This window comes from Theobroma umbraticum, unplaced genomic scaffold (genome assembly GCF_002168275.2).
Source record: "Theobroma umbraticum cultivar Fairchild unplaced genomic scaffold, ASM216827v3 scaffold_4.1, whole genome shotgun sequence".
Taxonomy (NCBI): domain Eukaryota; kingdom Viridiplantae; phylum Streptophyta; class Magnoliopsida; order Malvales; family Malvaceae; genus Theobroma; species Theobroma umbraticum.
In genome coordinates this window covers 4,299,867-4,311,513 of record NW_018397258.1, presented here as the reverse complement: position 1 = coordinate 4,311,513, position 11,647 = coordinate 4,299,867, and the positions used below count along the sequence as shown (strand labels likewise).

The window sequence follows — 11,647 nt, the reverse complement described above, 5'->3', positions numbered from 1 at the left end:
ATAGAGAAAAAATACAAAACAAAAAATTATACTAATACTTAAATAATAAAAATTATTAAATTATTAAAATTTTAAAGTTTTAATACAAATAAAAATTAAATGATTAAAAAAGAAAATTTTATTTAATTTTTTCTTTTTGGTATAAATTTTACTAAATTATATAAAGAGTATTTTTGTTTTTGATGAAAATTAATATTATTATAATAAAGAGTTTAAGTTTTTAGTTATATATTATAAATTGTTTAAATTTAAAAATTAATTAAAATTATTAATATTTAATCATAATAATATTTAAATTATATATAAAATATTAAAATTTAAATTATTAATATTTTAAATAAAAGAGATTATTAATATTTAAAAATAAATGATCATATATTCTAATAAAGGGTATTATTGTTTTTTATTACTTATTCTTTTATTATTCTAAAATTATTTTTATTTATTTTATTTCATTTTATCAATAAAATTAAATAATAATATTTTTATATCATTATTATCTTATTGTATGCTTATAAAATACTTATTTTATCCTATTTTTTTCTATTTCGTAAACCGATTGAATAAATATAGTGAAATAGCAATGCGGAGAGGATGGCACTGAGTAGGGTTGGTACTTGGACTTTGGTGGATGGGACGCCTGCATAAATAGGTTGGGTGGCTTATAAGACGGGTAGGGAATCCTACTGCTTGCAAACCAAACTGTCTAGTGTCTACTCCCTTGGCTTCTAGGTTTTAAGTTGTCATTTAGTGTCGTGCAAATTGCAAAAGCAAGCGTACTAAGATCTCCTAGGCTACCATCCGCCATTAATGGACCCAAGAGCAAAGTTGAGTGGAGCGCACGGGGCAAGGATTAATACCGTTTGGTGTATATATTTAAGCCACTCATACCCCCATTTACTTACAAATAATCCTTTTTTTGTTTTACTTGAAGGAGATAATAGATTTTTTATCTCAATAATTTTTCAATGACTTAATTAGATAAAACCCTAACTCTAAATTCAGACTAAGGAGAAGTTAATAAATAATAAATATTTAGTACATTAGTATCACCTCTTATCCAAACTTAACATTGTTAAAAAAACTCATTAAGCTTAGTAAATCTTTGATATAATAAATGAGTTTATATTTCATGTAGTGTTATGTATAGTATTTATATATTATTACTTAATGGTAGAGTATTATCATATAAATTTGTAAAAGTAAAAATTTAAAAATCATTCAAAATAAGTATTTTTAAAATTATGAATATTTATTTTTGAGAATTTTTAACTTTTAAATTTATTTATTAACTAGATGTAACATTTGATTCATTGATAGCATAAAAATTTATAAACTAATAATACATCAAATATAAACTTATAAAAAATTTATTCTAAAATTAAACATGCTTTGCAAAAGTGCAGACTTTAGGTAAAGCAAAAGATTGTAAGCATCATGCTTAAATATGTTGTTGTTTTTTTATTATGTTTAATCAAAATTTTATATTTTTATTTTAACTCAAATAAACTCTTATAACTAATTATTGATTCATTGTTATTTGTTAAAATATCATTTGTCATTTTATATTTAAATAATATTAACATGGCATTGATGTGAAAGATAAAAAATACCATATAGTCAAATTATTATGTCGCATTAACATATCACGTCATCATCAATTGTAATATGTCATTATACTACACATCATCAATTATAATATATTAATATATTACGTCAGCGTTACGTGACGTCAAATGATAAATGACATTTTAATTAAGTTAATAATTAGTTATAAAAGTTTATTTGGTTCAAAATAAAAAAATAATAATTTATTTGGCTCAAAATAAAAGTACAAAAACTTAATTAATGCAATAAAATATAAGAATTTATTTGAATTTTTATGAATAAATTGGAGATTTTTTTGAATATTATGTCAAGATTGTAATTTGGGAGTAATGTCATTAAAAACTCATTAAGCTTAATTTTTTTTATAATACTACTTTTGTAAATACTAAAATTAATTGGGTAAAATAAAAAAAATCCTTCAAACATTTTAGTCCTTTTTATTTCGAAATGATGTTTTTGGTCCTTTGACTATTAACACCATTAGTCAACAGTTACAAAAATTATATTTAATACTACATAAATATTTTAGGATACAAATGCCCTTTTTAAAAAAATCTACTCATGTTCCCCTCCAAATTTTAATAAATTCACTTTGATATTTAATAAAACTCAATATTTGATTGAGAAAAAAAAACTTAAAACTTAATAAAATTTTAGAACGGGATTTGTGAATGTGGTAGTTTGTTTCGTTTTGATACTTAATAAAATTCAATATTTGACATAAAAGAAAAAAACTTAAAACTTTTAATATATATAGTGATGAAGCTAAAATCTTTGTACATAACCCTAAACCTTAGTCTCAAAGAACAAATTTTGGGTGAAATTTTTCAACAAAATTAGTAATCACAAGCAAGAAATTAATCTCTTGACCCAATACCATCAAATTTGAAATATCTATTATTGAACAAAAGATTTACTTTTATAATACATTCTTTTCAATAAAAAAAATTCTCAAACTATTGGAGAAATAAAGAGTTTGATGAAAATAAGCTTTACCTTAAAAAAGAAGTTTATGGTTTTCAAAGTAGATACAACTTCAAATTTTCAAACCTTCAAATAAAAATTTTTAGGGTTTTTTTTTCTAATTAAAGTTTTGGAGGAAATAATGAATAGAATTTTTCAAGAAGAGAATTTGTTTAAATTAAAACTTAATATAAAAGATATTTATATCGTAAAATATTTACGTAGTATTAAGTCTAATTTTTGGAACTATTGAGTAATGGTATTAACAATCAAGAGAACAAAAATATATTTTGAAATAAGATGATCAAAGTGTCCTTTTAAAGTGTTTCAAATATATTTTTGTGTTTTCTCCAAAATTAGCTAGTACGTTACTTTTTGTTTGGTACATAATTAATTGTTATTGTATATTAATAAGTGCATTTCTAAACTTAATTTTGGCCATTAATTGCATTTATAAAAGTTGAAACACTCAAAAAAACCTACAAAAATAGAGTTTAAAAGGCAAACGTGCTCTTGCTTCCTACAAAATTAAATTACGTGCAAGAAGCTTAATGGTTAGATTCCCTTTCAACGGAAAACATAACAAAGCATGATCTTCGTTTGACCAAAACCAGACGCCAAATCCCTCAAACTGACAGAATCAAATTTAGTTGTTGCTATATATTTCTTTAACGATTCTTCACTAACTTGGCAGCCTTCTTAACAGGGTCAGACAAAACATGGCGAATGCCATTCGGAAAGACAGCGTGGAACTAGCAGAGCTGGGAAGAAGCGCGACGTCGTCTTTGCAGGATCACCTTTCTTCAAGCTTCAGCACTGCTTCACATGCAGAGAACGATGATGAAGTGGAGCTGCAGTGGGCTGCAATTGAAAGATTACCCACTTTCAAGCGGATTAGAACATCGTTGTTCGATAACAAGTTGATAAATGATGGCAAAGAAGAGGAGGGCAACAGGGTAACAGACGTTACTAAGCTTGGATCATCGGAACGCCGTGTCTTTATCGACAAACTGATAACCATAATCGAAGAGGACAATCTCAGGCTGTTAAAGAAACAAAAAGAAAGAATAGCCAGGCAAAAGCAACAACCTTGTCTTTTCTTTCATTATGAACTTGCGTAGTAACATGGGCCTATGGCAAACATTTACATTTGGCATTTGAGGTCTGACTGAAATTGTTATTTGGAATCAGGGTGGGGTTGGAATGGCCAACTGTCGAAGTGAGATTCAAGAATTTGTCTGTTGAAGCAGAATGTGAAGTAGTTCACGGAGAGTCCCTCCCTAGTCTTTGGAACACCATTAAAAGCACATTCTCTGTAAGTGTAACATTCAATCAATTTTCATGTCCTCATGCAAGTATTTCAGTTTGGCACACGGGAAAATTTGCATGAATCAATAATTATACGAATCAAGGTTGACAACAGTTCATTGTAAGAATATATATATATACATATATATATAAATTTTATATAAATTTTAACGTATAAATACTGCTTTCGAATATCAATAAGTAACTTACTACACTGCAAAGCCTTCTCCTGATACTACATTCCACTCCTTTTTTTTGGATAATTGAGTTTCAAAAAAGGTAAAAAGAAAACTAAGCTAATCAATCAATGCCATGAACGTCTTAAAGTCGATAATAAGTGAAGGAGATGTCTCATGTTGAGCAGGCTATGACAAACGTTAGTAGATGCATGTCCCAACCAAACAAAATAAAAATTCTCAAAGATGTCAGTGGAATCATCAAGCCTTCCAGGTACAAGCTGCAGCTTAACATCATCTAATAGAACCTATCAAGTTTAAGCTATTTTTTCTTTTGAATTAAATAGCAATAGCTTATACCAAATCAATTTGCTGAACATAATTCATTCGCTCAATTAAAATGCAGGATGACCCTGTTGCTTGGCCCTCCAGGCTGTGGAAAAACTACTTTGTTAAAGGCGCTTGCAGCGAAGCTTGACCCATCTCTCGAGGTTATCTTCATACTATTAACACTTTTAAACTGTGTATGATCTGCATTAAATATTCAGCCCTACTCTTAATTTTAAACTATAGATTTGAATAGAAGAAACATATGAGTTCATACCATAGAGTTTGTTGGAGTTTTTTGTGAGGCAACAGAAGAGAAGATAGAATGAAGCAAAGACAGTACTAGAGTGAAGACGCAAAACAAGGACACTTCATTCTACATAAACACATAATACATAAAAGATCAATGCTCCCTAGCTCCTTAAACAAGGAGCATTGGCCGGTGCTCCCAAGGAAGGGGAGCACCGTTGCTTCCCATATTGGAGTTTTTTTTTTAATTAATAATAAAATTATATAATAGTAATTATAAAAATTAATTAAAAGTAAAATTATCAGTAAGTTGACGGAAATGTTAACGGTTGACTAATAATTATACTTACATATTCAATTAAAAATATTTTTATGAGATGGAGTGTTCATATAGAAAACTAATGAATTTTTATATAATTTCAATCAAAACTTAAAAAAGTAAAAATATTTATCCTAAAAAAAATACTATATGTTAATTAATCAAACAATACACCGCTGATCTATCTATTTGTAAAATTTTAACTTCAGGTCACAGGGGAAATCTCTTATAACGGTTTCAAGCTCACAGAGTTTGTTCCTCAGAAAACGTCAGCTTATATAAGTCAATATGACTTGCATATTTCTGAAATGACTGTAAGAGAGACACTAGACTTCTCAGCACGTTGTCAGGGCATTGGAGGCAGAGCGGGTAGATATTGTTCTCCATCTTATGCTAAAAATCATACCTTCCTAGCATTATATTGATCATTGAAGTTGTCTGTCAATGAAGATATTTTGAAAGAAGTCAGTAGACGGGAAAAACTACGTGGCATCATCCCTGAACCGGATATAGACACTTACATGAAGGTAATCAGTTTTGCCAGAAATGTTGGTTATCTATCATGTTAAAAGAGGACTAGTAGCTTCCATCAATTCATTTTCCTGCAGCATTTCTTTGAGAATAATCTTTGGTGCAGGCAATTTCAGTAGAAGGGTTAAAGAGAACGCTCCAAACAGACTATATATTAAAGGTGATTCGCTCGATTAAAGAAAAAGAAAAAGGTGTACTCATATATTTGGATCCACTTCATTTTGACTTCCATCTGAGGATCCAAATCCTGTAGCTCATAGCCTTATCTAAGGTTTTTGTTACCGTTTGTGATTATTCAGATCCTAGGACTGGACAATTGTGCTGATACAATTGTGGGAGATGCAATGAAAAGAGGAATCTCTGGCGGTGAAAAGAGAAGGCTGACAACAGGTTTTGTAATTTTACCATCTTGCTAGATTGCTAGTGATGAAAACCAATGGAATAAAATGTGATCAGCCCAATTTCCTGTGAGTTAGAGAATTAATTCATTGCACTAAGTTCTTAATGCTAACCGCTAACAGGGGAAATGATGATTGGTCCAACCAAAGCTCTTTTTATGGATGAAATATCAACAGGCTTGGACAGCTCCACCACCTTTCAAACTGTTACCTGTCTACAGCAATTGACCCACATAACAGGGGCCACAATTTTAATTTCACTTCTTCAACCAGCCCCGGAGACCTTTGATCTCTTTGATGACATCATCTTAATGGCGGAAGGAAAGATTGTATACCATGGACTTAGGAGTAATGTTCAAGAGTTTTTTGAACATTGCGGCTTTAGGTGCCCACAGCGGAAAGGCCTCGCTGACTTCCTCCAAGAAGTATGTATCCGCACTCAATCTGTTGAGCTTGCTTGTAGTACTTGCCTTGAATTCTTGAAACATTGCATTGAAGTTGATTTGTCTAAATAGGTGCTCTCCGAAAAGGATCAAGCACAGTACTGGTATCATATGGACCGACCTCAAAGTTATGTTTCTACTGATCAATTCATAGCTGCATTCAAGGAGTTTCATGCAGGACAGAAGCTAAACGAAGAACTTTGCACACCTTTCAACAAAGTTGAGAATCACAAAAATGCTTTGTCATTTAGTATCTATTCACTGGGAAAATGGGAATTATTCAAAGCATGCTTGGCTAGAGAATGGCTTCTCATGAAGCGAAACTCATTTTTTTATGCGTTTAAATCAGCACAGGTAACAATTAATTAATCAAGGTTAACTCTCAAAAAAAAAAATTGAATCAAGGCTAGGAATATTATGAATCAATATCGAGAAGGCTAATCAACATATATACTCTTACATACCTTGGGTGTTTCCTTCTTGTAGCTTGTTTTTTTGGCACTGGTAACCACGACAGCGTTTATACGCACTCGGATGAAAATTGATGAGCTCCATGCAAGCGAATACATGGGTTCTTTATTTTATGGTCTTTTGAGACTTATGAGCAATGGAATTGCAGAGTTGGCATTTACTGGTTCAAGACTTGTCATATTCTACAAACAAAGAGATTTGTATTTCTATCCTGCATGGGCTTATTCAATTCCTTCAGCTGTTCTAAAGATTCCATTTTCATTCGTGGATGCTTTTCTCTGGACATCTCTTGTATATTTCATCATTGGCTACAGTCCGGAACCAGAAAGGTTAGTTTTGTAAAGACATTTTTTATTATGTTAAAAACAAATTTCATCTTACCTAAGTCCCAATGTTTCTGTCAGGTTTTTCCGTCAACTTTTCCTCTTTTTCCTTCTTCATCAAGCGGCGATCTCACTTTTCCGTTTGATTGCTGCGGTAGCTAAAAACCCACCTGTTGCGGCTATTTTTGGTCAATTTACCATATTGGTGGTAGCATTGTTCAGTGGCTTCATAATACCCGAACGTAAGGTCAATCTTAGTAATAAGAAGAAATTTTAAAATTCAGAGAATGCAAAGTATTCATGTCAATATAACGGACCTTTCCTCAATTAATGCAGCATCAATGCCGGCTTGGATAAAATGGGGCTTTTGGATTTCCCCACTCACATATACAGAAATAGGAATCTCCATCAATGAATTTCTGGCTCCAAGGTGGCAAAAGGTAAAAGGGAAAATGACCAACGGTTGTTGATAAAATGAACTGACGATCAAGATATCCGTACTTATTACAGTCCATGTTTGCCGGTCATTGCCGCTTTCAGGATTCACCTTCAAATGAGACTTTAGGGCATCAGTTTCTAAGAAGTCGTGGACTGAACTTCGGTGAATACTTCTACTGGATATCAGTTGGAGCTTTAATAGGAATGTGGATTCTTATTAACATTGGATTCACCTTAGCCCTTAGTTATTTAAAGCGTAAGTTTTACTCTACGCAGATAGAAGAAGAATATGATAAAAGAATCGAAAACTTAATTTAAAAATTAATCATTTTGGTACTAAGCTGTGTTTGTTGACAAGATGAAATTTTGTACAGCTCCAGGGAGATCTCGGGCTATTGTTTCACATCAAAGGTTCTCTTATCTAAAGGGAAAAGAAGATTTGAGCAATTCCATACAGGAAACACAACTGCCTGGTGCTGCTTCTTTGAAAGGTACTGCAATAACACGAGTTACAAGGACGGTTCTACCTTTTGAGCCCGTAACACTATCATTTGAAAACGTGCAATACATTGTTGATACCCCCAAGGTAACCATACTATATTTATCAACAAACCCCATAGTATTTTAAAGATGATTAGATAATTTTTCTAGTATCTTCTCTCTGTTTTCCCAGAAACTGAGAGAGCAAGGGTTCCCACAGAAGAAACTACATCTTCTTCAAGATATTACTGGCGCATTTAGGCCAGGAGTTCTAACAGCTTTGATGGGTGCCAGTGGAGCTGGCAAGACAACACTGATGGATGTTCTATCTGGAAGAAAAACTGGAGGCCATACTGAAGGGGATATAAGAATTGGAGGATACCCCAAAGTCCAAGAGGCATATGCCAGAATTTCTGGGTACTGCGAACAAACTGATATACACTCTCCGCAGATTACAGTAGGGGAATCAGTGATGTACTCGGCTTGGTTACGCTTACCAGCAGAGGTTGATAAGCATAAAAGATTGGTAACATGTGTTCAAACCTTATGCAACGCCCATATACCAATCTGCTTTTTGACATCAAACATTTGGCCATATTACATGATAAAATTGTCTTGTTAGCATGGAAGTTTAAGTATGGAAAGTCTTACTTGGTTCACATATTTAACAGGAATTTGTGGCAGAGGTTCTTCAAATGATTGAGCTTGATGAAATCAAAGATGCTTTAGTTGGTGTCCCTGGTGTCAGTGGTATATCGTCAGAGCAGCGCAAACGGCTGACTATAGCAGTAGAGCTTGTTTCTAATCCATCAATAATATTTATGGACGAACCCACCTCTGGTTTAGATGCCAGAGCAGCTGCTATTGTCATGCGAGTGGTGAAGAATATAGTTAGTACTAGGAGGACAATCGTCTGCACCATTCATCAGCCAAGCATCGACATATTTGAGGCATTCGATGAGGTAACTCAGTGACGCATTCATAAACGTTAAAAATTTGTTAATTTCTTGTAAAAAAGTGCACTCACCATGCTTGCTATTCAACAATGTACTTATTATTAGGTGCCATCTTTCATAGCACCGGCTGATTCATTAAATATTATTGATCCTGCCATGTTTATTCTGTCTCACATATCATAAATGCAACCTGCAGGTTATTTTGATGAAAAGGGGAGGGCATATAATATATTCTGGAGAGCTTGGTGTGCACTCTAGTAAGCTAATTGAATACTTTGAGGTGAGGCAAAGTAACATGATATGGACTCAGCCACCAGCCTAGTGAATTAGAAAGTATAATAATTTAAAACACTTCAAGCAGGGAATACCAGGGGTGCCGAAAATAAAAGAAAATTACAATCCAGCAACGTGGATGTTGGCGGTCACAAATCCTTCTGCTGAAGCTCAACTTGGAGTGGATTTTGCCTATCTCTACAAAGAATCTCATCTGTACCAGTACGTTCATCATGATAAGTCAGAAATCACTGTTAAGATCCTGAAGTTTGACTTTCAATTGACGCATTGAGGACCTTTGCTCATACAGTCACACCTCAAGATAAAATGAAGAAAAATAAAGGTTTAGGAAGAATAGATTTAACATACTTCTGCTACATAATTATGATGTTTTCTGTGTAGGAGAAACAAGGAACTAGTCAAAGAGCTGAGTGTTCCAGCGGAGGGCTCAAAGGAACTACGTTTTTCTACGCGCTTCCCGCAAAATGGATGGGAGCAACTCAAGGCATGCCTCTGGAAGCAACATCTGTCCTATTGGAGAAACCCCGCATATATCTTGGGGCGCTTGATGTTCACCACCGTATCTTCCTTCTTATATGGATCGGTTCTTTGGCAGAAAGGGCAGAAAATGTAAGCTGCTTTTTCGAATTTTTTTTCCCTTTAGTAAAATTTCCCAACAGCCAAAGGCACTGTTACCCTGGCTGAATTTCTTTTCAAATCTTTTAGCCTTTGAACTCATTCAAAATAAGCAGACACAAAGTTTAGTCCACCCAAAAAAGCTGCAGTTATAACTTTAAACATAAATTTATCATCTAACTTCCTGAAATCATGATCCTTTTTCTGAAGAGATAATGAACAGGATTTGTTCAACATAATGGGATCAATGTATGTCTTCATGATAAGCACGGGAGTAAGCAACTGTGTATCGATTCTTCCAATCATAACTTCTGAGCGGATTATTGTGTACCGAGAAAGGTTTGCTGGAATGTACTCGTCCAAGGCATATTCATTAGCACAGGTCCAAAAAAATTCCCACAGCATATTTCTAAACATTTGCAGAGGCCAACAGGAGATCTTAAGATAAACTTGCACTTGTATAATTTCAGGTGATAATTGAAATTCCGTATATCTTCCTTGAAGCAGCATTGTTCTTGATAATTACATATCCGGCAGTCAACTTCTACGGATCAGCTTACAAAGTATTTTGGTACTTCTATGCCAATTTTTGTACAATGCTCAACTACAAATATTTAGGCATGGTGATTGTTTCTTTGACTCCAACTTACGAGGCGGCCTCAATCTGTGCAAGTTACTCTGTCACGCTGCTGAATTTGTTCTCCGGTTTTCTCATACCGGGACCTGTAAGCCTACTCTATATCATTTCTTGTTAACCAAAATTAAACTACAAGTCTAATCATTTATTTCTGATAAAAGCTCATCAGTTGGCTAGGCCTGCATAATAAAGGAAAATACAAGTGGTTCATCTTGAATTTACTAAACCAATCTTTTTAGTGCTGCATTGTGATATGCAATTTAGTAGAAATCTTCCATTCTTTTCCTTTTCTACTGAAACTTTGGAATTTTTGTTTACTGGGTTTCAATTTTTAACACTAGAATGGTCTTGAAATGCTCGAAACATAAAAACAGAACATTCCAATTAAAATAAAGCAAGTTTTCATTTCATTCATTCTCTTTGACATCTAAATTAATCTAGAAGTTTATATTAGATTTTCTCTCTTTTCATACCAAATGAACCACAATTCAGCATTACTCAAATATGCTACATTTGACTCTTGCAGCAATTGCCTAAATGGTGGGTGTGGAGCTATTGGATTGACCCAAGTTCTTGGACATTGAGAGGTCTCCTCACTTCACAATACGGAGATATAAAGCAGGAAATCATAGCATTTGGGGAGCGCAAAACTATCAGGGCCTTCTTAGAGGGCCGCTATGGCTTCAAACATCACGATTTATCCATCACAGCTTTTTTACTAATTGCTTACCCACTTTTCTTTGCCTTTGTTTTTACATATTTTATGGCTAAGCTAAACTTTCAGAAGAGGTAAACACATGCTAGCCTCTGAATTCTCATGCATCTTCTGTAAACTTACCTTGAAATTTATTATCTACTCTATGTCCCTAAAAGTTGTCTCATCGAGATTTCCGTAGCAATCCCTGTTCTATATTATTAGTCTTTTCTACTTTCTTTTACCCTTTTAAAGCTAGTGACACTCTGCTGAACTAGGCTTCTTCTTCCCTAAGTCAGTTTGCTGTTAATGAGTGACTAATTGTTGTTGGAGTATACTTATAGTGGTTTGTTTTGGGTTTAATTTAATTTAATTTAAATCATACCCAAAATTTTAAGAAGAGGTTACAAAAATTAC

General features: G+C 33.1%; 1 protein-coding gene across 1 annotated transcript; it reads left to right on the top strand.

Annotated features, from left to right (window-relative positions):
• Nucleotides 1-413: 413 nt before the first annotated feature.
• Nucleotides 414-11,390, top strand: LOC110413829 (pleiotropic drug resistance protein 3-like). The gene is made up of 24 exons (XM_021424811.2): nt 414-673; nt 3,278-3,646; nt 3,763-3,886; nt 4,244-4,329; nt 4,462-4,546; nt 5,160-5,319; nt 5,401-5,477; nt 5,588-5,641; nt 5,781-5,871; nt 6,003-6,304; nt 6,395-6,676; nt 6,809-7,122; nt 7,198-7,358; nt 7,453-7,556; nt 7,657-7,810; nt 7,929-8,140; nt 8,228-8,560; nt 8,706-8,996; nt 9,187-9,270; nt 9,352-9,485; nt 9,666-9,893; nt 10,110-10,281; nt 10,370-10,624; nt 11,063-11,390. Exons 2-24 carry the CDS (start codon nt 3,291-3,293, stop codon nt 11,327-11,329), a joined length of 4,326 nt encoding a protein of 1,441 aa, XP_021280486.1. The 5' UTR covers nt 414-673; nt 3,278-3,290; the 3' UTR covers nt 11,330-11,390.
• The last annotated feature ends 257 nt before the right edge of the window (nt 11,391-11,647 follow it).

Bases quoted from the DNA above. Each gene is read 5' to 3' on its own strand.
- LOC110413829 (XM_021424811.2), top strand. From the start codon at position 3,291: ATGGCGAATGCCATTCGGAAAGACAGCGTGGAACTAGCAGAGCTGGGA. The intron at 7,123-7,197 runs GTTAGTTTTGTA...TGTTTCTGTCAG, and splicing joins TACAGTCCGGAACCAGAAAG to GTTTTTCCGTCAACTTTTCC. The intron at 10,282-10,369 runs GTCCAAAAAAAT...GTATAATTTCAG, and splicing joins AGGCATATTCATTAGCACAG to GTGATAATTGAAATTCCGTA.